This window comes from Anolis carolinensis, chromosome 3, assembly GCF_035594765.1.
Source record: "Anolis carolinensis isolate JA03-04 chromosome 3, rAnoCar3.1.pri, whole genome shotgun sequence".
Lineage (NCBI taxonomy): Eukaryota > Metazoa > Chordata > Lepidosauria > Squamata > Dactyloidae > Anolis > Anolis carolinensis.
The window spans coordinates 15,692,941-15,720,927 of NC_085843.1; the positions used below are offsets into that span (position 1 = coordinate 15,692,941).

At 39.5% G+C, this 27,987-nt stretch overlaps 1 protein-coding gene and 1 long non-coding RNA gene across 7 annotated transcripts in view; one reads left to right on the top strand and one right to left on the bottom strand.

The window, feature by feature from the left end:
- The window catches only part of grm5 (glutamate metabotropic receptor 5), a 1,174,932-nt gene that overhangs the window by 938,540 nt on the left and 208,405 nt on the right, over positions 1-27,987 (bottom strand). For all 5 annotated transcript variants that reach the window (XM_062977083.1, XM_003219342.4, XM_008108118.3 and 2 more), the window contains exon 4: positions 3,247-3,482. In XM_062977083.1, the coding sequence (XP_062833153.1) occupies positions 3,247-3,482 (236 nt within the window). The remainder of the gene's footprint in view (positions 1-3,246; positions 3,483-27,987) is intronic.
- LOC134297978 (uncharacterized) lies at positions 4,377-5,662 on the top strand. Of its 2 annotated transcripts, none has more exons than XR_010004932.1 (2): positions 4,377-4,655; positions 5,456-5,662. It is a non-coding gene; the product is annotated as an uncharacterized LOC134297978 (long non-coding RNA). The 2 variants fall into 2 exon arrangements; XR_010004933.1 differs by having other exon boundaries at positions 4,377-4,573.

The following is a 27,987-nucleotide window of genomic DNA, read 5'->3' on the forward strand; positions in this document are numbered from 1 at the left end:
ATCAATGCACATCGCAGAGGTAGCAGTTAGTGTTGAATTAAGTGCAGTGAAAACTTCTAATCAGAAATAGGCTGGATGTTTCAATTTTAACATTACCCTAGAATGGATGACAAAGAAGTTGAATTGTGCTTCTGTAGAATTTCCTTGCTTTCCAAGTTTAGTGAAAATGTACTAACTCCACCCCCTCAAACCAAGAGATGTCTTACAACATAGAATAATTAATCTATTATTAATATAATAATAAATATTTTGTATTCCAAGTGCCAATCTTAAAAACCCGACTTCACTGCTATTTCAGTTGAAGGATGGAAAAATCAGTTTGACTTTCTCCAACATTCACATTTTTCAAGATCTCAAAGCCTTTCTTTCTTCTAACACAGAAGTTTGCTGATGGTGAAAATTTAAATGAAAATTAAATTGAAACAGAATGATCATGCATGTACACTGACCATAGAAGCCAGTGTGGTGTGTTGGATTCAATGAGTTGTATTAATTGTATTTCATTTTATTTGTTTTGATTGTTGTATCAATTTAATCCTATTTTAATGTTTATCATTCATACATTTAACTTTATTGATTTTTTAAGTGTAAACCACTATAAATCTGAATTCTGAGAAAAAGGTAAGGTAAAGATAAATCTATGTAATAAGAAACAATAACAATAACTCAACACTCTAAACACTATACCATCCACTCATGAATTGACTCCATCGTCACACATATTCATTAATCTGCTAGCTCTTAATCAAGATGAAAGCTTGTATTTAAATATGTGATTTGGAACATATTTTCCAACCATATAGGTTTGTCAAAATATATTTTCTCCAAAAGTACCTTTCTACATCCATTTTACCCTACAAAGCTTGAAATCATTGAATTTAAGGGTTGGTAGAAGTCAGTAAGGTCATCTAGTCCAATCCCCAGGTATACAGAAACCTATCCAAGCTTTGCTTGAAGACTTTTTAAAAAGAAGAGTCTACTCCATGCTTAAGCCACTCTATTTCGCGGTTGAACAGCTTGTTACAATTCACAATCTGCTGCACTTTTTTGACCACAAAACCTAGTCTTAAAAGTCAGTGATGTGCAAAATCCTAAGGATAATTTCATTCGAAGTGACATATTTGTGTAGAATTTGAGGAAAAGGCCAGTTGGGGTGGAACTACCAACTGCTTTTTAGCCTAAAATGTAACAAAATGTGTGTCAACACGCATGTTTTATAAAAAATATGTATATTTCACATCACACGTAGGATGTATAATTTATGGTAAAAACTGCAGAAAAAATCCATAATTTACATTAAATGTGTATAAGAAGATAAGAAGAGTCCTGCTTGATCAGTCCAAAAGCACAACAGTCTGTTCAACATACACTGACAAGTTGCCTCTGAGAAATGCGCAAACCATCTGAGTGTGACACTCCACTATATACTCAATACAATTAACACAAAGGTATACTGCTTCTGTTATTGGGAATATACATGTTATAGCAGTTCTGGCCAATTGCCACTGATGATAGCATCCATTAAACTGTAGCATTTCCTCTTAAAACATCCATAAGTACAGTTGGCCCTCAGTATCTGATGAGGTTTGGTTCCAGGACTCCCTTGGATCCCAAAATCCATGAATGCTCAAGTCCCATTATATAGTAAAGGTAAAGGTTTCCCCTGACATTAAGTCCAGTCATGTCCGACTCTGGGGGTTGGTGCTCATCTCCATTTCTAAGCCGAAGAGCCGGTGTTGTCTATAGACACCTCCAAGGTCATGTGGCCTGCATGACTGCATGGAGCGCCGTTACCTTCCCACCGGAGTGGTACCTATTGATCTACTCACATTGGCATGTTTTCGAACTGCTAGGTTGACAGAAGCTGGAGCAACAGCGGGTGCTCACTCCGCTTCCAGGATTTGAACCTGGGACCTTTCGGTCTGCAAGTTCAGCAGCTCAGTGGTTTAACACACTTCGCCACCGGAGCTACAATGGCATATTAAAATAATGTCCCTTTTCTTTTGTGTATTTCTTTTGCCTTATTTAATTGCTGTATATTATCATGGATGTCTAGAAAAAATCAGCTCCAAAAATGTGGGTTTATTCAACTATGGCTATTGTACCGTAACTTTTATCAAAAATGGAATCACCCCCTTCTCTGACAAAAGGCAAGATATTAACGCACCCTGGGAAAAACTAAAAGATGCATCAACCCCTACTACTTTTTCTACCACAGAGCCACCTGTCACCTTTTCGAATGCCTGGGCAGAAAAATAGTGGTGTAGTTATAGCCAGGAGTGGTTGGCCCTGGAGGTGGAGCTGGCATTTTCCCCTCTTTGCAGAATGACCTTCCACTTATCTACGGGTCATATGAAAATCTATCACTAGTTCCCAAACCTGTACTTGACTATAAGGTTGACGCATACATATGCATATAACTAAATAACCCACTTGGTCCACTTTAAGAACCAACAGTTATATTGGATGGAAGAAGACTGTTCAGCTGTTGATTGAGTTACAAGGAGAATGACTTCTCCAGCCCCCTTCGAGTAGCAAAGATCCTGCTTCTGATTGGTGCAACATCACTCACTGATTGGAGGGAGGCAAAAAAATCCCTCATCTTTGCATAGCAGTCAGCATCTGAACAGACCTCCTTCACCAAATATTGCTGCTGGCTGTTAAGATGGGGGGGGGGCAGTAAGACACATAGTCTTATTACATATGAAGAAGTGACAAATCTATAACTCTCGGTTACAATGCTGTGATAAAGAATACCAGTATAGCAATGATATGGAAGAAATTTTGAATTTTAATTATAGTTAGTTTTATAATGTTTTACCATGTAGTGTTATTGTTAGAGGAGTGTTATCCATTTTATATGTATTGATTTTATGTGTTTGAACGTGAGATGAGTTGTTGAACGCCATCAAATTGTGCCAAATATGTTAGCTGTTCTGGGTCCCTCAATGAGGGAGAGAGGGCAGGATATAAAACAAAATAAATAAAATAAAATAAATAATATACAACTCCATTACTATCACGATCACCAACTTCCAGAAGCAAAGATGCCAAAAAGAAACAACAGTAAAATATAAATTATGTTCAACCTGCATGGTGGTCTTCTCAATCTATCCATAATTATCCTTGTTTTTTAAACCATGGTATCCACAGCTTGCCATTTGATTCTCCAACCCCCATAGCCCCACAAGCAACTAATTGCCTGGACACGATCAATTTTAAACATATAAACACAAAGATGCTTACTGCTGCATGTCTTATTGAATTTTGGATTCTCCTGTGGGGACCCTGCTAGCCGGCACTGGAATCGATGTTGCCAAAATTCCTGAAACCATGGGTTTCGGTGATTGGTATCTGGTTGAAGCTGCAGGTAATAATCATCAAACCATTTGACATCAGGAGACTGGAGCTTGATTGTAATTCCACCAGCAGCTTCACGCTGGTATCCGTCTGTCACGTCGTACCTGTCTGCCCAGCCATCACTGGGGAGATAAAATAAAAAGAGAATATTCACAGTGAAGATGTAGCTACTAATAATCATCCAAAGGAGTTATTGGCAGGTGTCTTAAGGAATAGCAAAAGATGTCTCAGTGTGAGAACATGATGACCAGGCAAGGAATATGCTAAGACCATATTTAATTCTTTTTTACACTATGTACACTTCATACTTGTACAGCTTTCATGGCTCCATGCCAAGAATCCTAGGATTTGAAGTTGGAGTTGAGTAACTCACCAAAGTACAGATCGTAAGATTCCATAGAAGGGAACCATGACAGTTAAAATGGTGTCAGATTGCTATAACTGTGCAGTGTGAATATACTGTTACACACATGGCAAGATCTTAGGGTTTTTTGGCTTTACCTAATTCACTTGCTTAGCAAGAAGTATCAGAGTTTATCCTTTTAGATACCTTGGTGGTTAGAGGCATTCTGTAATCTGTGCTCTGAAGCGGTAACTTTTCCAAGTTGTGAGATAAAGTCTTAATCCCCATCCTAGAAAGCAGACTCGTTTCTGAACCAGGGATTGCTGGCCAACCAAATGAGAAAGATCATTCTATGGAAGTGCTATGACATTAGCAAAACTTAACAACAACCCAGAGTCCCCTTGAGCCAGAGTTTTTTTTTAAATTGGGTTTTCAAGAAAGGCATTTCCAGGCAAAAAATTCAACATAAAACTCTTTCAGGAGTCATTTCAGGAAGGGGACAAAACTTGACAGGAATAATCTGGCCAAATAGAGGTATACTATACTATAACTTGATATTCTAAACTCTGCCGAGAACAATCTGTGTACTCAGAGCTGTCTATGGTCCTGAAATGTAACTACTGAGAAACATCAGGTGTCTCTCATGCCCACTGAGGTCACAATCCTTATTGAGAGATGACAACAAAAACAATTGGCTGGCAGAAGTTATTACTTCAACAAGATTCAGTTGTTTTTCCTGGATCTAATATATAGGGCAGTTAATGATAAATCAACATCCAGGGGAGTAGTAGGACAATTATATTTGGAATGGGGTTGCATTTCCTTGGAGAGATCAGGCTTACAATTTGATCCAGTGTTGTCCTTTGAGATGTAAGCATTCCCAGGGCACTGAATGCTACCTTGGGGTGATATAGAAATACGGCCATTCATGGATTGGGATGGTCTAACAATAGTGAGTCATATTATGCTTAGACTACTATAATAGATGGAATGGGGCACCTCCCTTTAGTATAATACAGAATTATTATACCTTTAATTAGGGTTTTGTGGCCTATTCAAATCTGTTTTAGGAGTCACCTCATAGTTGATCATTTTGGAAGATCATTATGGTGAGAGGAAGATAAATTGACCTAAAATATTGCATTTTTGTGGTGATATTGACTTTCTAGGGGGATGCTTGCATTTTAAAATGCAAACATTTTAAAGATTTAAAATGTTTGCTGTCTCTGGGAGTTTCACAAAATAGGGGACATCACAACACAGAGTTATGGACCAGTAGTGGCCAATGGGGCACATTTTCCTCACCCTTACAGTTCCTCACCCTTATAACCTTTCCACATTTATTAGTAAGTGGGTCACCTGCAGTTCTTAGCCTGATTTCATATGATCCTTATTTCAAAAGCCTTCGGCTTTACATACAATAACCCTGATGACCCACTTATAAACTAGACCGTGGACCTTATAGTAATAGAAGAGAGTCAAATGGTGTAGTAGTCTGAGCACTGGTTTAGGGTTTTGGAAGACCAGAGTTTTAATGCCAACCTAACCATGGGGAAAAAACACTTTCAGCCACAGAGGATGGCAATGGCAAGCCTTCTATGAAGAAATCTTACACACACTCTCACAACACACTGTAATAGGTTCACCTTAGGTTCACCATAAGTTGTCAATAAGCTGAAGGCCCATTTGTTTTTGTTATGTGCCCTCAAGTCATTTCTGACATATGATGACCCTAAGACAATTTTTTTTCAGGATTTTCTGGAGATGAGAGCATGTGACTGGCCTAGGATCATGGAGTGGATTTTCATGGCTGAGCAGGGATTTGAACCCTGATTTCCAGATTCATCCTCCAACATTGAAACATGTATGCTGTGCCAACTCTCTTGAAGGCACACAATAACAACAAAAAGTAACAGAAGCTCTTTTTTCTTCTGCTTAATAAAAGCCAAATTACAAATAGTTCCATTGTTTTCCTTAATATTGGGAAATAGCCAGTGATTACCCCAAAACATGAATACATCTCAACCTGATAAAAAAACATGGTCAGAAACCCCATGGAATGCAAAAGGTTAGAACAATACTACCTTATTCAATGTGCATGTAAGAAACTGATGACTAGGATGACCATGGGGATGAAGATGATCATGAAGATGGAGTTGATAAATGACGGTCATGATGAAGATGACTTTTAATCAGTTCGATCCTGTTGTATCCACCATTTCCTCTGGATATTACTGTAGTACAAAAGATAATGTGAAAACAGAACAACACATATGACAGAATGAGGCTCATTAAGAGTGGAATCAAACTGTACTGAGATCTGGATCATAGGGTGATATTTTCATGCTGTGGAATGCCTTTTCTAGCAATACAGACCACTGTAGGACTCTTTTGTACTTGAGGACACACTCCAGCAAAACTGGATGTGAATTCTCAGACATCTCAAATGTAATGCAATTATTTGTCTGAGTCACATCCTGACTGACTGATAAGATGAAACCTGTCTTATGATGGCTAACAACCATAGATCAAAACTGAACAACAAGACAGCACTGAAAACAGCATTACACCAAAGCCAAATGTCATCAGCAACAATATACTAGCAAATGAGGATTGTCCAGACCTTTCCTACCATTGGGGAGGATTGAGACTGAAGGTCATAGATGAAACAGGGAAGAGGCATAGGAGAAGAACCAAAAACTGATAGAGGTTAATCAAGGGATTCTGAAAGTTAGAAGTCAAGATTTTACATTGCCAATGTGTAATGTAAATCTGCACCCATGTAATTACGCAAAGGTTGGGTTATAGAACAGTGTCCTTCTACTGAATATCAGTCTTGTGTGACTATGCATTTTCCTGTATGTCTGCTTATTTTCCCCATTGTGCACAGTGGCTTCTGCTACAATCCCAGTGAATCAAGGGGTACATTAAAGGTACTGACAAATAGATGCCATCCAATAATGTACAACTGCATTGCTGGAATCCTATCCATTATTCCTAGCTAGAGTTAGAGTCACACAATCAATTGGTGAATGGTGAGTCAACATATAATTATTGATTTATTGATTTATTGCAGTATTTCTACCCCACCCTTCTCACCCAATAAGGGGACTCAGGGTGGCTTACAAATATAAAACACACATATAAACAATTACAATAACATTCCAATTCAATTTAAAAGTTAATTAAATTCAGCAGTTTCGATGATTCTACTCTAGTCAGTATGAAAGTTAGGCTCATGTGAAATTAGTGGAATTCTGCTTATGCAATCATGAATTTAATACATCTGTTACACAACAATCAAAAAATACAACCACACAATATAAGGAGAATTACACAGATGTGTGACAGAATTCTGACTGTTACCCCACAAAATGTTTACATTTGAGAGTGGGAATGATGCACTATATGTTACCTCCTGGGGAATGCAATGGCATCCAAACCAAGTAACCTATACAGTTTCTTGACTTGAGAACCATCAATCCACAGAGCTCCCATATTATTGGGATTCAGTCTCAATTTATTGGCTGTCATTCAGCTCATTATACCATTTAGGCATTGGTCTACCACCTTTGGCTAGCATGGAAAAATAGAGCCGAAAGTCCTCAGCCTACTGATGGCAGCCATCATCAAAGCCTCTCATGACCTCCACCAGTGGTCTTATATAGACATTTAAAGTGTGGGAAACAAGATGGAAACCCTGTGACATCTCACAGCACAATGGCTAGGAGGCTGACCAGGAGTCCCTCAATGTCACTCTTTGGAATTTCCCTTGTAATTCGGAGCAGAAGCATTGTAACACACTGCCTTCTACTTCCACCCACCAGGACAGTAGAATATTATTATCAATAGTATTAAAAGCAACTGAAAGATCCAAGATTATCCATAGAGTAACACTCCCCTTGAGTAAGTTGTTAGTCAGAACAACCAAGGCTGTTTTTGTACTGTATCCTGGCCTGAAAACAGATTGGAATGTATCCAGATAATCCATTTCTTCCAAGAAAATCTGAAGCTACCCACTCAACACATGTCCAAGATCTGGTCCAAATAAAAGATATTAGTGATAATGAGGTAATCCTCTCATATCCCTGAGTCTAGGGAGGTCCTCTTCAAAATAGGTCACTTAACCTAGGCTTATTAAATCACCAGATTCTTCTACATTTTAAGAAGAATGGCAGCCTTTTGACTATTTGAAAGAAGAAAAGAAAGTGAAAATGTTGGTTTTTTTATAACACCAAGGGAAAATTAATAGTACAGGGATGTAGGAATAACAAGAAAAAAAAACAGAGAAGTCAGTGACAAGAATTACAGGATCCCCAATGGGATCCAAGGGATCCTGGAAAGTTAATTTACCAGGGATACGAATTTTTATGACAAAAAGAATATATTTTTTGATTATGAAGAGGGCAGCAAAGGCAAGGTAGGAAGCGTTAATTAGGGCTTTTCTATTTCTCAACTTTTTTTCATTTCCTTTGTTCTAAAATACCGTAGATTTTTCTTTCCTACTGTTTTAGATTAGAAATGAAATTTTTCTGTTTTTAATTATTTCTCTTTTCTTTTTTAACATCTTAGAAACCTTTTTAGTATTATACAGCCATGGAAGAAGACGGAAAGGTAATATGTTAAAAATACCCATGTACTCTTGTACCCCTCCCCATTCCTCATATATACTAAAATTATATAGAAAAAGGTCACTTACACCTGACATACTGAAGTATTTCCCATACCTTGGATCCGACCAATCAAATCATACCTGCTAGAACTTAAGAGCTAAGATGGGCAAGGTCCACAACAACATTGGGTTGTACCAATTTAAGCATCTTGTCCAGATCAAATGCAACAAGCAAAATTGATTCCCTTCATTCTTTTTCTTAGTTCCTAAGATATGGATTGAGTGGATCCAAGGGATGATAAATGCTATTTTTAGTCAATTGTGGGGATCAACGCTAAACTCTGCAATATCTATGGTGTCAGGTTCTGGGTGATTATGAGCAACTTTCTCTTCAAACTACCTGACAAATTAATCACAGTGGGAATAAAAAGTTCTGACCCTGGCATCCCTGAGTTTGAACTCTCTAATACTCTTCAGCAAAATTCATACAAGCATTCAAGAAATCAGCAAACAAATTGGTATAGGGGAAAGGGTAGGTAAGTATTTAAGTTCTTTTGCCATTCCCAATGAGAAATGCCATATAGTGCTTTGAAATTTTACCCATGAGATTCAATAAAAGCTGGAGGCAGGAGCTAATGCTCTTAAATTTACAAACAAGAACAAACTTTGGCAGATCCCCCACCCCTCTCTTTACTCATCTGCCCCAGGGCTAGAATCATTTCCAGTTGTTTGGAGAGGACATGAGAAACGAATATAGAAACTGCCTAAAAACGCTGAGCAGATTCAAAATATTTAGCCTGATACTCTGCCAAGTTGACTCTTTATCTTACAGAAGCCTTGTCGGACTCAGTACAAAGTGACTAACTTATTTTTCATTTTAGGAAGCTGAACAGGTTTATCACAGTGATCTGACATGGAAAACTAAAATATCTGCTTCCTTAAAATTAACAAACCTCTTCTAGACTCTGTTTAAAAGGTTTAATTCAATATACACACATGTTCTAGATAAAGAAGTAAAGAGTAGCATGAATTCAGTTAAGGAGATAGTCGTATGTAAACTGTGCTGCTCACGTGGGTCCAAAAAGTCACCATTGCTCAACGATGTAGTCATGTTCGTCTTTGCAAATGGCTTATTTTGCATGTTGTTGTTCCACATTGTACTTTGTGGTTGCATCCTATATTTTGCATTGTGGCTGTGCATCCTATATTTTATATTGTGGTTGTTTATCATGTATTCTGCATTATGGTAGTGTGCCCTATGTTTTGCTTTGTGGTTGTGCATCCCGTATTTTGTGCTGCAATTGTGCATTGTGAAATGTCACCTGATCATTGATATATGTTGCACAACATTCCCATTCTTCAAGAGGTTTGTGCAGTGTTCATGTAGTGTATCTCTATGTGCAAACCTTTTCACGATATTGGCTTGAGGCCAATATATTGACATTTTTAAGACATGAATATTTAAACCTATACAGAATGATTGTTCAGTTATGAAAAAGAATAACAAATTGATAATGATTTGATACCTATAGTTGTTCCCACAAATTTTACCCCCCATCACTGGCTCTTAAACTTTGGTCCCTGTTTTAGACTTGGCCAACTTGGCCAATGGCCAATGATTCTGGGAGCTGAAGTTTAAAATATTTAGTTGACCAAAGATTGAGAATCAATAGTTAAAAGCAAAGCAATGGAGAGTCTGCCCTCGGTTTTCATAGGGAAGTGAAAAGGTGGGAAGACTATGAATATAGTCCCTGTATTTTTAAATACTTTTCTAGGCATGCTAGGTCCTCCAGCATACTTCTATGATCAGCCAGGCATTGACCATAAAATTGTTCTGAAGGATGTAGAAATGCCAAAAGATGTTCTCTGTAGACATTTCTAGTTTCTCTAGCATGATTCTGGAAGAAGTTGACCACAGAAGTTCATGGGAGAACCTCATAGAAATGCCTAGAGTGAGCATATGCCATTCAGTTGGGTATAGGGTCACAGCAAAGATAGCAGAAAATACAGCAATCTATGAATAATGAAATCTGTGAATGTGTCTCCTACAGAGCCTAGAGATTTCTGGTTAGAACACTTCTGTAGCAATTTTTAGATCCTCCAAGAATTGCACTGGAGTCAGAGCTAGAGATTCCTAGAGATATGTTTTCTCAGGTAAAAAATAGTGTTTTTTATTCAAGGTTTTTCCACTTTCACAGAGGTCCAATGCTCTCAACTGTATTGAATGTGGGCTGCATAGGCCACCTCTCTCCCTCTCCAGATCACTGTTGTATCTATTTAATTTAAGTTATCTATTTAATTTACAAGCACGGTTGCTAATATGCGACTGCATTTAGAGGATTCTGTCAAGTAACCATGACAACTAAGTGTACAGAAAATTTCTCTAAAAAAATAGAATTATAAGGTTTCTTTATTGTTGTTATAAAAATGGGTGGGAGTTCAGTTTGAATGCTTCAGTACTGAATATTAAAATAAATATAACAGCCAGCACATGGCTTTCAGTTCTTTGTTTTACCTTCCATTTTGCCACCCGCTCAGAAAGAACACAGCAATTAGCATTACATAATCTTTTTGGCTCTGGAATAGTGCTATTTGCTGAAGTGCATTTAAATACAGCTATAGTTGGTGTTGCACACAGAGAGGTTAGATTATGGGCCTAAATGCGCATTACAAAAGAAAGCATATTCAAACCCAGATGTCCCTTTAATTTTGTATAGGAGTGAGTTGGATTTGGAACAGAGAAGCATCGAAACGAGGAGAAGACTTGTTCTGTTATCCATACACCGCTTTACCATATCACACAAAAGCTGCCAATTTGTGTTCCAAACCTCTGCAGGATTCTAAATGCATATTTGAAAGGGCAATGTGTATTTGTGATTTAAAAAATCTAGTAGGGTTAGCAACCATAATGTGAGAGAAGGCACTCCATGGCTGGAATTCTGGGTACTTATGAGTCTCCTTTTTTGGAAGTTTATAAAAACCCCCCTGTTATAGCAGTTCCACTAAAGATTGCTTGGAAACTTCAGCTGGTCCAAAGAGTTGCAGCCAGGTTGCTCACTGGGACTGGCTATAGGGAGCAGACAACCCTCTATTGCAGCAGCTCCATTGGCTGCCAATCTGTTTCTGGGCACAATTCAAAGTGCTGATTATGACCTTTAAAGCCCTAGATCAGGGGTCCCCAAACTAAGGCCTGGGAGCCGGATGCGGCCCATCGAAGCCATTTATCTGCCCCCCACGGCACAAGGGCAGAAGGGGGTTGGGCTAAATGACCCAAGGGGTCTCCTCTTCTCTTACAACCATTATTATTATTATTATTATTATTATTATTATTATTATTATTATTATTATTATTATTATTATTACCATTGAGGCTGGGTGGACATCTGTCAGGGGCAATACTAATGGCTTTTGGTGCACAAAGGCAGAAGGGGATAGGACTAAATGGCCCAAGGGGTCTCTTCCAACCATCATCATCATCATTATTATTATTATTATTATTATTATTATTATTATTATTATTATTAATCTTGAGGCTGGGTAGCCATCTGTCAGGGATGCTTTGCTTGTGCTTTCGGTGCACAAAGGCAGAAAGGGATTGGACTCAATGGCCCAAGGGGTCTCTTCCAACCCTCTTTATTATTATTATTATTATTATTATTATTATTATTATTATTAACATTGAGGCTGGGTGGCCATCTGTCATTGATGCTTTGCTTGTGCTTTCGGTGCACAAAGGCAGAAGGGGATTGGACTCAATGGCCCAAAGGGTCTCTTCCAACCCTCTTTTTTGTTGTTGTTGTTGTTGTTGTTGTTGTTGTTGTTGTTAATTATTATTGCTCAGTTGCCAACTATAGTCCGGCCCTCCAATGGTCCGAAGGATCATGAACTGGCTCCCTGTTTAAAAAGTTTGGAGACCCCTGCCCTAGATGGTTCAGGTCCAGGCTATTTGGCCAACTGCGTCCCCTTGTATGAACCTGCCCGGGACCTGAGATCTTCAGGAGAGGCCCTTCTCTCGGTCCCACTTCCATCTCAAGCTCAGTTGGTGAGAATGAGAGAGCAAGCTTTCCTTCTTGGTGGCAAATGCTTCTTGTTTCTGGATCTCCCTTCTTCTTCCCAGGGAAGCCAGAATGCTGCCATTCCTTTTGTCTTTTGACAGCACACACACATGTAATAATAATAATAATCATCATCATCATCACCATCATCATCATAATAATCTCTGGCAGAAACTAGTGCAGGTGGTCCCGGTAGTGATGGGCACACTGGGTGCCGTGCCAAAAGATCTCAGCCGGCATTTGGAAACAATAGACATTGACAAAATTACAATCTGCCAACTGCAAAAGGCCACCCTACTGGGATCTGCACGCATCATCCGAAAATACATCACACAGTCCTAGACACTTGGGAAGTGTTCGACTTGTGATTTTGTGATACAAAATCCAGCATATCTATCTTGTTTGCTGTGTCATAATAAAATAATAATAATAATAATAATAATAATAATAATAATAATAATAATAATAATAATAATAATAATAGACAGAGGCTGGATGTCCAGCTGTCAGGGATGAGGGGACATGAGTGAAGCCTCCCACAAAGATGGTAAAACATAAAAAAAAAAAACATCCGAGCGTTCCCTGGGCAATATCCTTGCAAATGGCCAATTCCCTCACTCCAGAAGCAACTCAGATTGCTCCTGACATGAAAAAAAAGAAAAAAGAAAAAAGGGGGATCCTAGGAGTGTGTACTCCTGAGTGTCAGAGAATTGAAATGGGGTCTCTTCTAACTCTACAATTCTATGATTGTAAATTTCCTTATGGAAAGAGTTGAACATTTTTGTCCAATGCTACACTCAAGTTTGCAGAAGTGGTGCATAGCATTGGGTTCCAAAGTTACTATCTCAGTTCAGTTGTTCAGTGTTGCCATGCAACTGTGCAGAAGAAATAATGTGTAGCTATGCATGTGAGTACAGTAGATTATCACTTATCCAACATTCGCTTAGCCAATGTTCTGGATTATGCAGTGCATTTTTGTAGTTGATGTTTTCAATACATTGTGATATTTTGGTGATAAATTCATAAATACAGTAATTACTGCATAACATTACTCCGTATTGAACTACTGTTTCTGTCAAATTTGTTGTATAACATGTTTTGGTGCTTAATTTGTAAAATCATAATCTAATTTGATGTTTAATAGGCTTTTCCTTAATCCCTCCTTATTATTCAACATTCTGCCAGCCAGTTTATGTTGGTTAAGTGAGACTCTACTGTATTTGTTTTGTATTCAATTGCTATCAAGTTAAACTTATAGTGACTCTATGAAGGGGAGACTTCTAAATCACTTTGGTATCAACATCAGATGTTGTAAATTCAAGGCTGTGTCTTCAGTCCATAAGTGCTATCTAACTCCTTATAACTTTAGTATTCTATTTTAAGAGGAACAGTCATAAGAAGTGGTCTCAGGTGAGTTCAGATGTTTGATATATCTAGGTTAGTGTCTACTGACAATTTTAGATAAAGTCCTGGTTATTATGACCTATAAAGCTCTACATAGTTTGGACCCAGACTATCTGAAATATTGTATTTATCTTCCAATATAAGTCTGACAGAAATTTAGGATCTTGCGAAAGGGCGGTCTCTCTTGAGCCTTTTCAAGGGCTGCTCCCAGCCGGATGAACTTTATTCCTTCTCTATTCTTTTTCCACAAGTGGCAAAGAACTTATTGCTTAGATAGACCTTGGTCTTTTAATGGGGCTTGCTTTGATCTGTTTAAAACGGTGTTTAAAATGATTTAACTTTGTGTTTTTAATCAAATCGTTTATTGTGTTTTTAAAAATGCCATTCAGGGGGGCTCCCATGCCCATAGGACCAATATCCATGGTTTCATCCATTCATATCCAACAAAATATATCATTTCTAGCAATTTTCTAGGTCCCCGAGACAATTCTGTCATCAAAGAAGATACCATTCTAGGAATTTTATAGTTCCACCAGCACAACACTATGGTAACTTCTAGCAGAAGTTGCTCATTTCAGTAGGATTCATTCTTATCCATAGTTTCCTGTATCCACAGTGCATTCAGAAATGTATTCCCAATGGAGAAGAAGATTATGCTGCATTAATGAAGGCATTTTGTTCAATATTTATGGTCATTAATGACCAAACATGAGCCCAATATATATCTCTTAAATCATGCTGCAACACAGTCCAAGGATATCCAAGGCATACCAGTATATTTGAGCTTAAACACTTACTTCTAGTAAGGGATGGAAATAATATTTGAAAATATATTTTTTAAAACCGTCAAAATGCATTTTTGGTTAGTGCCGAGAAATCCTGAGGCCAAAAATCATGGACTGATGATATTCATAGAAGTTCAGTGCAAAACTCACACATGGTTACTTTGCACAGGAAACAGCATTTTCTGGAGAGGAAATAATATTTTTATTCATATATGCTGTTTCCTATACAGATAATGCTGTGGGGTTTATTTTTGAGAAAAAACTACTGGCAAACTTGATGTACAAATAAGTCCTGAATTGCAAATAGACTTTGAAAACATCTGGGTTGGGTTATGCTTGTTTTTTGTAATGCACATTTAGGCCTATTTACTAAGAGAGATTCCAACACTAGTTTGTGGGTTATAAACAGCTTGGGTCAAGTAAAAAGAAGATTGTACTGCTAGCTAATGAATGAAGTCGTTAACCTTCATGACTTTAGCAGAAGAATTTCGTGTCCAATGAATTGGGGAAGGTCCAGGGAATGAAATAACATGCCACTTTCACTCTAAGGGAAGAGATAATTGTCCAGTTTCCTGAAATTGAATGTGAAACCTTACAGAGAAGTGACATTTTATCATGCATAACTACTGATATTTTAGCAGCTCCAATCTTAGGGAAGGGCTCTCTGATAAAGCACCTGTTTAACATCCCAAAAGTGTTGAATTCAGTTATGGTTGGCCCTTGGTATACTCTGGGATTTGGTCATAGGACCAAAAATATTTTCAAACATGGATGGTTGAATTCTTGGATGTAGAATCCATGGATATGGAAACCCAACTGTACTTGAATCTACAGACAGAATAAGAAAAGATTTTTGGAGCTTGGGGAACCACTACCAATCAGTAGCCTTAGACCAATGGACAAAACCAACCTTCAGAATGGGCTCAAATCTTGTTCTGTAGAGTTTCCTAGAAAAATTCCACACCCTTCCCTATATCACCACCACTGCCCATGGTGGTGTCTGCCCATGCAAAGCAGGTGGACATAGCACTGAATGAAACATGCAGAATCATCACGGGATGCCTTAAACCTACACCTGTTGATAAACTCTACAAGTTAGCTGGCATTGCCCCTCCTGACATGTGACGGGAAGTTGCTGCTAACGGTGAGAGAAAAAAGGTCGAACATTGCGAAAGCCACCCACTGCATGGCTATCACCCCTCCCACCAGACTCAAATCAAGGAAGGGCTTCATGAGAACCACCACTCCTCTTGATGTTCCTCCAGCAACAGCAAGGGTGTCCCTCTGGGCAGCTAAACCTGGCAATTCTAACTGGATGCCCCCCCAAGAGGGTCTTCCTCCAGGGGCAAACCAAGAATGGGCAACTTGGAAGTCCCTAAACAGATTCAGAAGTGGAGTGGGCAGATCAAAAGACAACTTGGCAAGGTGGCACTACCTGGAGGAATCCTCCACCTTGTGTGACTGTGGAGCTGAACAAACAACTCAGCATATGTATGCTTGCCCACAATGCCCTGCCTCATGTACGGAGGAGGAGTTGTTTAAAGCTACAGACAATGCAGTTGCTGTTGCCCGCTTTTGGTCCAAAACTATTTAGTGGCTTGTGATTTCTTTTTTTTTTAATTTCCATTATTTGAAATGTATTTGTCGTACAATGCTTTTGACACGAAATAAATAAATAAATCACCACCACTGGGTGATTTCCAAGGTTTTGGATTTTTCCACATTCTGCAAGTTTGACAAGCCTTTCCTTAGGTATGGTTATTGATAAGGATATAATTCTACACTAAGTTTCTTCTGGAACGAACACACAATTTTAGCAACTTTCTTGCAGCTACAAGAAAGAGTTCAAAATCCAATCTGTATTTGAAGAACATACATACCTGATAAAACGACACTCCTCTAGAAAGTTTTACATTCAGTTTCAGGAAATTGGGCAATTATCTCTTCACTTGGAGCGAAAGTGGCATGTTATTTCATTCCCTAGACCTTCCCCCAATTCATTGGCCATGAATATCTTCTGCTAAAGTCACGAAGGTTAACGACTTCATTCATTAGCTAGCAGCACAACCTTTTTTTACTTGACCCAAAAGCTGTTTATAACCCACAAACTTGTGTGGCCATTTACTCTTAGTCCCATATGAAATCACTGCATTGCCAGACCTCTGATTGACAGAACATCAGCAGGTATTCTGAGATGTTTGCACAGTTGAATGCGTTTACCAATCAATCAGTTGTTGATTCAATTCAAGATCGGGCAGGTTTTGTGCTGAATGAATTGGCACTCTTTCATCACCCTCCTGGAAGATGTGATTGCAAAAGTAGCTATGGTGGTTCTGGGATTAGAAGCCTAAACATCTGAAGGGCCACAAGTTTGACACTTCTGCTCTAAACGATGTTTCTGGACACTCTATATTGGTGGTCCTCAACCTGTGTGTCCCCAGGTGTTTTGGCTTGCAACTTCCAGAAATACCAGTCAGTTTACCAGCTGTTAGGATTTCTGGGAATTGAAGGCCAAAACATCTGGGGATCCACAGGTTGAGAACCACTGCTCTATAAGACTAGTTTTTAAATCTAAGACCAGTGAGATCCTAATATTTTGCTTCTTGCATTTACATTCTATAGTTTCCTTCCTAAACAGTTGCCAGAAACAAATGCCACAGTTCATTCATATATCCAGGAATACACAATTTCCCAATTTTCCCACAATACATTTACAACTGTACTTTGATGCTCTTTTTCTAAAACTGATTAATTTTATATCTGCTTGATTGATGGGGTGGTTTCTTTGCATTATATCTAACAGGGAGGAGGAGGGGAAACAGCTCACATTTAATTGGTTTTCTGTGGGCTCAAAGATATACAGCAGCTGCCAACTGTGGAATGATTTTCCATTAGATAGCCCAACATAGTTCTTACCGTTAAGCTTTGTGACTGCAGGCAATATATTCCTATATATTTACTGTAATAAAGAGATCTTAGAGACAGGTCTGAATTAGAGGAGGATTAGGACATGAATTGAAATGCCATTTAACCAAAACAAGGAATCTCTCTTTGTGGTGGCTTCAGCAGTAAAGATTTTCATTTTTAAATGCTGGAAGCAGTAGGAGCTGTGGGAAATGGTATTAACAGCATACATCACCCTTGCAATTTAACAGCTTGTTATGCATGATGAAACCCTAGGGTTGCACAAAGAGGGGAACCTAGAAAGTTGCTTTAAATCAGTAAATCAATCCTGATTCTCATTACAGTAGCGTTTCTCAACCAGGTTTCCTTGGAGCCCCTGGGTTCTTTGCAAGTTTGCCTGCGGTTGCCCAAGAGATCACAAATAAAAAAATCCAAACATTTGTGAATTGTAGATATAACAATTTTAAAGCAAGAATTCCCTGAGGCCTGAAAATTATTTCAAGGGTTCCTCCAGGTTAAAAAAGGTAGGGAAAGCTTGTCTTGTGGTGTTTGAAAAGTAATTATTGTATACAGTCATGTATAATCTTAAAGTGAAACACAAAAAATCAACATGACCGTATCTCGGAACCTGTCCAAATGATGCCTCTGGTAAAACCAAATTAATTCCCTGCTTTGTTCCAGATTAATCAGATTAAAATCTGGGTTTTACTAGGTTTGGGCACTGTGTGGATTGGACCTAGGGACTGCATCACGTGATACCCAGGCCCAGTCCATATAGCCAACTTAATTGTTTGGGCACCAGGAGCCCGAAAAACTGAGACTGCACACCCCCCTCCCCCAAAACCCCAAAAGAAGGCCTTAAAATGTCAGCTCACTACAGCCGCTCCTGAATGAACACACGAGACTCTCTGTGATATCACCAGAAACTTTACTGTAGGAAACATAAACATCAGAAAAGCCAAGAATGGGAGGCTCCGGCCAACCATCCTTTATATACCCTCCCCCTCATTTGAAAAGTCTCTTCCCGCTCAGCAAAACCCCGCGCAGATTCCCCGCCAAGTCCAGCAGCCGTTTCTTCTCCGAGTCCTGAGACGCAGGTGTCTTATCAATGTCAGTGACCCTGAGACTCAGAGCCACATCCAGGCTCTAGTAGCAGGGTTCTGACATGGCGTCCTCCTCCCCTTCGTCCTGGAAGGAAAAGATTTAACACAACTATTGTTCTCCGCTGTCCAGAGTTCCTTTATACTTTTTTAACAGGCTGCAATGGAATACCGGGTGTACCTTTCCTAGGTCCTTGGGTAGCCTCAGCTGATAGGTCACTTCGTTTATTCTTTTCGCCACCCTGAACGGCCCTATATAGCGTGGAGCCAATTTCTTAGATGGGAACCTCAATTTCAGGTTTTTTGTGCTCAGCCAAACCAGATCTCCTTCGCCCAATTTGTCCCCCTCTCGGCGCCTACGATCTGCAAAGAGCTTGTACTTCTTTTGCGTTTCCCGCAATGCCTCCACCACGTTCTGCCACCCTTGCTTAATTTTAGCCGGCCATTCCTTGTCGGTCTGGCCCTCTCCTTCCTTCCACTCGGGTAGCCTGGGGAAAGGTGCCACCTCCTGTCCGTATACTATTTCGAATGGGGCACGACCTGTGGCCGAATGTATGGCCCCGTTAAATGCCATCTCAGCAAACGGCAGAAGGTCTGACCAATCGTCCTGTCTATAATTGGTGTACATCCTCAAGAATTGGCACAGTGTTTTTTGGGTACGTTCGACCCCCCCCGTTGGTCGCGAGATGAAAGGCCGAGCTCAGGTTCCTTTCTGCTCCTAACAGCTGTAAGAATTTTCCCCAAAATTTTGCAGTGAATTGGACTCCCCGGTCGCTAATTATTTTGTCGGGGCACCCATGTAGGCGATATACATGCTTTACATACAAATCCGTGAGCTTTTCAGCCGAGGGGAGTTTTGGCAGGGCCACAAAGTGCGCCTGTTTTGAGAATAGGTCCAATATTGTCCAAATGTATCTGTGGCCTCTGCTGGGGGGTAGTTCACCTACAAAATCCATTGCCACGCATTCCCATGGCCTCATGGGCTCCACCACCTTCTGCAATAGCCCCTGGGGCTTCCCAGGTGGTGTTTTGCCCTCTGCACATAATTCACACTGCGTGACGTACCCCCTGGCGTCTTTCCTCATTCCGGGCCACCAGCATTGTTTGGCCAACAGTTTAATAGTCCTGGTAGGGCCTAGATGACCTGCACCCTTGTTATCGTGGCATTTCCTTAACATTTCTTGTCTCAAACATTCAGGAATATACAATTTCTTATTAACAAACACCAAATCCCCACACAGTTCTCCCTGTTCTTTGTTCGTTTGTAACCATTCGTCCATTCCATATGCTCGCTTCAACTCTTCCTCCCATATTTCTCCTCCCCCCGTGGAAATGGCAGTACGTTTGTTTTCTTTGGCCGCTTGTGCTCGAGTCAGTACTGCCAGGCCCCATTGCTTATCTAGGAAAAGGCTCCCCTCAGATTCCTGAATTCCTCCCCCGTGCTGAGGCATCCGAGAGAGAGCGTCAGCGAGTATGTTGTGTTTCCCCTGGAAGAACTTGAGTCTGAAATCAAAACGGCTGAAATATTGGGCCCATCTAATCTGCTTCGCTGATAGTTTGCGCGGGGATCTCAGATATTGTAAATTTTTATGATCAGACCACACCTCAAACGGTATTCCACTCCCTTCCAGAAAGTGTCTCCAGCACTTTAGTGCTTTCAGAATTGCTAAGGCTTCCCTCTCCCAAATCGGCCAGTTTTTTTCTGTATCGCTAAACTTTTTCGACAGATAGCCACATGGCTTCAGGTTCCCCCCCTGTCTTTCTGCAGCAGGACTGCCCCATATGCCCGGTCTGACGCATCGCAATGTATTACAAAGGTCTTAGACATATCAGGGTGCTGTAGGACAGGCTCCTCAGTAAAACGCTTTTTTAGGGCTTCGAAAGCTTCCTGGCATTCTATTGTCCAGGTCAGTTTGGCCCCAGGGGCCTTCACTTTGGCTGTTTCTCCCCTGCCTTTAGTCTTTAACAAATCAGTTAATGGCAAAGTGAGGCGCGCAAAGTCCTTGATAAATGTTCTATAGAAGTTTGCGATCCCCAGGAAGGATTGCAGCTGCTTCCGTGTTCTGGGGGCTTCCCACCCCCTTACGTCTTCCACCTTCGCAGGGTCCATCGCCACTCCCTGGGATGAAATCCTATACCCCAGAAAGTCTATCTGGTCTTTATTGAACTCGCACTTGGCAAGTTTCGCATACAGTTTCGCTTTAACCCTTTATGAAGAAATTCTGTTGCCTTAGGGTCACCATAAGTCAGAAATGACTTGAAGGCACACAACAAGAAGTTTCCAGACACAGCAATGAAAATGAAGCTCTGTCATCTGACAATCTAGGTCATTGGGTTTTAAAAGAATTGCCCTATTGAGTTCAATGAGCCTACTCTAAATCAGACAGATCTATCCCATGGATCAACTGACAAGAAATGAGAAGGGATGTTATATAGACTCTATCTTGTGTCACTCTGCCTGTCTATCTATCTATCTATCTATCTATCTATCTATCTATCTACAGTAGAGTCTCACTTATCCAACACTCGCTAATCCAATGTTCTGGATTATCCAACGCATTTTTGTAGTCAATGTTTTCAATACACCATGATATTTTGGTGCTAAATTCATAAATACGGTAATTACTACATAGCATTACTGCGTATTGAACTACCTTTTCCAACATATTCGCTTATCCAACGTTCTGCCAGCCCGTTTATGTTGGATAAGTGAGACTCTACTGTATCTCTATCATCTTTCTATTTATCATCTATCTATACCTAAGACTAAAACCAGGGGTTACAACTTGGGGTGATAGATTCAAATTATAAAAAAAGAGATTCACCTAAACTTTAGGAAGACCTTCCTGGTGGTAAGAGCTGTTCAACAGTGGCATATGTTCCCTTGTATGTGCTGGAGTCTCTTTCTTTGATTATGCATTCCTGTAAGGTAGAGGGTTGGGCTGGATGGCCCTTGGGTCTCTTCCAACCGTATGATTTTATGCTTCTACGATGAGCATGTTTACAACAGCAATAAAACAACATGAAAACCAAATTCTCCACAAATCTGTAAATCATAAAAGATGTCCACAGAGGTAATGTATTAAAGCTTCACCGAAAATGAAAGATTTGTGAACAGGAAATAAAAAGATGCTTCCCTGTTAAATAGACTGTAAATTTTCTCCCTTGCTCCTAACAAGTTTAAACACGATCACTCTTGTTTTCTGGAATCTTAAAAGAATGCAAAGTATTCACAAAGCAACCATGTTTCTGGTCACTTTGTACATTTCACCAGCATAATGGAAATCAACATGCTTGCCCATCACTTTTTAGAAGGGGCTGTTTCTTTTTACGTCCTGTTATTAGTTCCAACTACAGTAGACTCATTGACTCAATTGGATTTATATATATATATTGACTTTATGGGTCTTTCGTAGTTTAAGCTAATTCATAGGACTCAGGCCACCTTGTGCACACAGGGTTTACTCTTCCTATCAGAAACAGAAGTAACAGTACGTAGGCATACTTTCCAAAAATCTTAGAACTAAAGTTCAAAAATATAATATTTCCAGGTTCAGGTGTTTTCAATGGATAGATGTAAAAAGAATTATAATTATACCCCTCAGTTCACTTAATAGCAGTACACATGGAGAGCTATACTCCAGGACATTTGTATTTTCTGTGTACAGAATAAACTGGACAGACAATTGGGTTATTTCAGGTTGTAGGACAGCCTGTGGCTTCTATGTTAATAGGGTGGTGAATTTGTTTTGGTACTATCCAAGGTACTAAAACCCTCAAATATAGCTCTGATCTGCAATTAGAAGGGAATATGTCTGGAAGAACAATGGTAAGGAAGGAAGAAAGGAAGGGTTATGTTTACTCTCAACAACAGTAGAGCCATTAAATCAACTGCTAAATGTTGAGTTAATATATAAGCAAATGCCATTATTTCAATGGGTCTATTCTAGTGGGGACTAATAAGATTTAGGCCCGGAAAAAAGCTTATGATTTTTTTTTTTGGGGGGGGGGAGATTTTTCCTGTGCAGAAATATCTTTCAAAACCAGATTATTTTGAAGGGAATAAAAATGATTCATAGCTATTATTGTATGGGTAATGATGCTCTGAGATGTGGATGACAACTCCAAGATGGATGGTTCTGTTGCCGTTCAGTAATGCAACATAACTTTCTTCTGTAATACCATTTTCCTATCACTTTCCCTCCCAAATCAGATCACGGAAATAAAGGATATGCAATCAGCTGCCAGAAAGATGCCAGAAAGAACGGAAAATCGATGTTATGAAACCCGGGTTTTGGTTTTCTGTGACAACGTGAACAATACTTTTATTGTTTTTGTTTTGATGCAGTAGCTGTTTTTCCCTTGTCAGTGTTTGATAAAGCACAATGAGAGGTAATCAGTTCACCTTCTTTTCAGGCAGCAAATTGCACTTGCATATTATTTGATTTAATCTGAAATAAAACAACAATAACAACAAAAACCCAGGATAATATTATTTGTAGAATCAGGAAAAATGGAAACAATAGGCTTCATCATGAGGTACTACACTTAATTACCAATTATCTCATATCCAGGCTCCGTTCAATGAAAGCAGAATAATATGACATACATGTCTTGCCTCAGCATTAGGAATGCTAAGGCCATCTTTTCTTCTTTCTTTTTCTCAAGGCAGCATGCTTTTTAAAGGTGTGCTGAATTACTCAGCTCCCATTTGCAAAAAAACACATAGCTCAGCCGTTGCTTTAATGCATTGTTATTTTTAAAATATATTTTAGACTTTTCAAAATGGAGTACACACCATCCAATAAATTCTGATGAGTTACTGGTTTCAAAATTCATCAAATAGATAAGATAGCTAATGGACAGATAATTTTTTATCAATGGACACTTATTTTATTTCTTTGATTTTTCCCAAATGGGGCTGGACCAGGCATGGGCAAGCTTTGGCCCTCTGGGTGTTCTGGACTTCAACTCCCAAAAATCCCAGCCAGCTTACTGTGGAAGTTGTGGGAGTTGAAGTCCAAAACACCAAATTTTGCCCATGCCTGGGCTAGACAGACAGCCCACAGATAGATAGACAGACAATAGACCAGTGATTCTCAACCTGTGGGGTGTGGCCCAGCAGTGGGCCTCAAGAACGAAAATCTGGTCTGTGAACCTCCTTCCTCTTATTTTATTTTATTTTATTTCCACTCTTTTCTGCAGAGCTGACCATTGCATTAGATAGACCACATCAGCTCTAGATTACTAAATATGGTTTTCTGTGAGCAAGCAGATGGTGACTACTGGATGACATATGTTTTGTATCAAAAACTAGAGCTTATGTGGTCTATTCAATGCAATTTTCTGAATCAACACCCCAAATAACCAATCCCAAACTAAAGTTGACCAAAAACTCATTTGTAACCCTTTTGGTACTAATGTTGGAGAGTGGTCCCTGGTCACAGTGGTCCCTGGTCAAAAAAAGGTTGAGAACCACTGCAGTAGACAAAAGCAAAGGCAGACTGATGGATCAGTAACAGAATGCATGCCTTAGATATAAGAGATTCCAGGTTTGAACTAAAGGGTTCATCTCCCTAAACCAGAATAGTGAAGTACCATCCCTTGATTTGAGCATGGATTGCCAGATCTGGTGTCCAAAGCACATTGAATTTGATTGCGCAATTGCACAACTTTGCAATTCACTAGTGAGGGAGTGCTGTTAAACCATTGCATAACTCAATGAGCATGAAGTTATGTTCTATTTCCCCAATGCAAAATCTGAACTAGAGTGTGTATAGTTGTTATTCAAGTTGCACTGGTACATTTTAAGTCGATATTCCAAATGTGAGGCCTCTTATTTGCATAAAAGGGCAGCCTTTGTTGCTTTTCATTGCTGGAGGGCAGGCCTGTAGCGAGGGGGGGGGGGTTAGGGGTTCAACCCCCCCCCCCCCAAATTTTTCAAGTTATAAAAAAAATCTTGTTTACTCATGAATTTTAACTGGTTAACCAAATCCCCATGCTAAGTCTATGAGATGCAAAACATTAAGAGTCCCTCCAGGCACTATCTCAAGCAGATATTGACAGGTTTGTAGCGGGGAGGGGTATGTGCTAGGGGTTCAACCCCCCCCCCCCCCCCCCCGAAATTTTCAAAACCCCTCCCGAAATTTTTTTCTGGCTACGGCCCTGCTGGAGGGGGCATAGGATTGCTAAAGATGACTCAAATTCCCTTAAAGCATAACTTCAGACTAGAGAACGTTACTCATTGTACCAAGAAGATAACTTTGTCCCTACTTGTTATGTTCCATTTGACATGTAATAGTTATGCTCTAGTTACAAAAGAAAAGCAGCTCATTGTGGCTAGTCATGCTACTTCTGGCTTCAAAACTGTGAGGCTGAGTACCACCACTTGCTCCCAACTGCTTAACTATGGTTTAGCAAGTTTAGAAGTGAAGATGCAATCTTGCAATTCTTTTCCAGGTCTAACCTACTTAATGTTGTTGAGAGGCGAGAATCGTATAAGTGTATATTATATTCTGCACTTGAGATTGGACAAGGGAAAAGTCTAAATTAAGCTCTATTTTGAGGATTTCTGTAGCAGTGGTTGAGAGCAACTTAACACAGCTCAGCTCTTTCAAGGATGGGAGAGAGATAAAGAAGAAAAGAGAAAAGAAAAGGGCTGATTACATCTTTGAAAGCCAGGAAGAGAATGAATAGATGATTACATCTCTTAGTTTCTTCAATGTCCTATGCCAATAAGTGGGGTAAAACCCCCAACATCTTTATACATCTTCACTGGCAATAATGGAGTATTCAAGACCAAGGGCTGTCATTCTTCTTAACTCTGTATTTTTGCTATTGCTACTAAAATGTCTTGCAAAACAAAACAAAAATATCACCAAAGGGGAAAACAAGTTGCTTGGCTATCGCTGCTAGCAAAACCAAATCCATCTTTGATTCAAGGAACTGTAGAAGTTTAAGCATATTTCCCTCCCATTCTTCTTACTTCAATATGCAGAAAAGAAAAAGAGAGATTAGAGAACAATTGTGAGCTTCTTCTGGTTGCTTACACATGATACTCAGATATTGTGGGGATTCTAAGATTCACATTTGTTAAAATCCCCAAAACCCCAAAGGCTATATCAAACTATAGTGCTGCAGTTAATAGCATTGATGTAAAATAGAATCACTGAATCTCCTGCTATGCAGGAAAACACAAACAAAGCATTCCTGACAAATGGCCATACAGCTTCCACTTAAAAACATCTAGAGAAGGAAACTCCACTACTCTTCGAGGCAGCCTATTCCACTGTCAAACAGCTCTTATCGTCAAGAAGTTCTTCATAATTTTAGGTGGAATCTCTTTCTTGCAATTTGAATCCATTGATCCAAATTCTAGCCTCTAGAACAGGCATGGGCAAACCTTGGCTCTCCAGGTGGTTTGGACTACAGCTGGTAGGCTGTTAGGAATTGTGGGAGTTGTAGTCCAAAACACCTGGAGAGCCAAAGTTTGCCCACGCCTGCTCTAGAGCAACAGAAAACAAGCTTTCCCCCTCCAAAGTCATAAGACACTGGAACAGACTGCATAGATATGTCATTGAGCTGTAGGCAATGTTGGCATGATCTCTTCATGTTGATTCAGATTCATCTCCCAACCCAACTTGAGCCAGATTCTAAAAGTAAAGAGTAAAAGTTCAATCAAGAAACAAAATATCTAGGTTTCCCAGAGACCTTGATGCAATTTTATAAGAACATACATGCGATCTTCTTGGTGTGCCTTCAAATTATGGTAACCTTTTCTAGAGTTTTCTCAGTGAAATTTATTCAGAGGAGTTATGACCTTGCCTCTCTCTTAGACTGAAAGAGCATAGCTTGCCCAAGGTAACTCAGTGGATTTCCATAGCTGTTGGACATTGAAACGGTGGTCTTCCACAGCCCAAGTCTAATAACCAAACCCAACAAGGAAGCCACTACAGCAATGGCAATCATATACTAATGTTCTCTCGGCAAAAGATGTTTAGAAGAGGTTTGCCATTGCCTTTGGACTGAGGGAGTGTAACTTGCCCAAGGCCACCCATAATAATAATAATAATAAAACTTTATTTATACCCCGCCACCATCTCCCCGCGGGGACTCGGGGTGGCTTACATGGGGCAAAAGCCCGAACAACATAACTGAACAAAATAAACAACAACATAAACACAATTTACATTATAAAAAGATAAAAACAGTAATACAATGTAAAATGAGAATATTATAACAGTTATAATAATATCAGTCAACCACTCATTCACTTTCCCCGGCTGAGCAGGGACTTGAATCCCAGTTTTTCATGGTCCCAGTTCAAATCTCAAACCATTGTATCACACTGGCTGTCAATAAAGTTGATAAAGACATGAAAATCTCTCAGTTTCAATCTCATTACATGCTTGAATTTTCTAGTGTTTATTTTGCATAGCAGAACTTTGGATTTTTTCCCCTAATTTATAATTCACATATTTAATTTTCCTCTCTAACTTTACACTTATTCCCACAATCTGGCTGATTTAGGTGACTTTTCTCAGTGATTACAAAGTGTTTACGCATATACTGACATTTCCATTTTTAAATCTGTTCATTAGTTTGAGCATACCTTATTTCTTATAAATCTTATAAATATGTGAGTACTTGAGAAGAAGTGAGCATTTCCTTTCAACAGGCACTGGGAAGTGAAAATGTGGAATAGCCATATTTAGTTCAATGCTCTAGAAGTGGAGTGACATGATGCATGGTTATGCATTTGAATGTGGTTGCATATTGTGCATGGATGAGCCTGGGTACACATTGAGTCCCCCCCAGGGTTGAGAAAGGCGGAATAAAAGAGCCATAAATAAATAATAAATATACATATGTGGATGAGCATTCATTTACTTTACATCATAATTTTCCAATGGGATGGTTGCAGAACTCCATGACTCACTGGAGAAAAAAAAATCATCATACTCAGCAAAGTGGAAGACTGTTGGAAAAAAAAAACATGACTCTGCAGGTGGATAGACTCAATCAAAGAAGCCATGGTCCTGAATTTGCAAGATCTGAAAATGACTTTTGCTGACTGAGACACTTGAATATTAAAATCAGCTCTATCAAGCAGCTCCGTAGAGACAATAACAACAGCACTTCTTATCTTCTGATGACATGTGAAGATACAACAACTTCAAAAGAGGTGCTGACATACAAACCGTTGTTGAACGATTGGGGTATTTGCATTAGGAGGGTCTTCCAAGACACAATTATATGTCCTCTTAAGACAGGTTCCCAAACTATAAGAGTACTTAATAGCCCCCAAAGACCCTTAGACTTGTCTTCAAAAATTCGGATGTTGAACCCAGATTAGCCTTTAGTGCCCCCAACTCCGGAATATGAACATCGCCAACTCCTGGCCCCAGAATCGCCCCCCATTAGG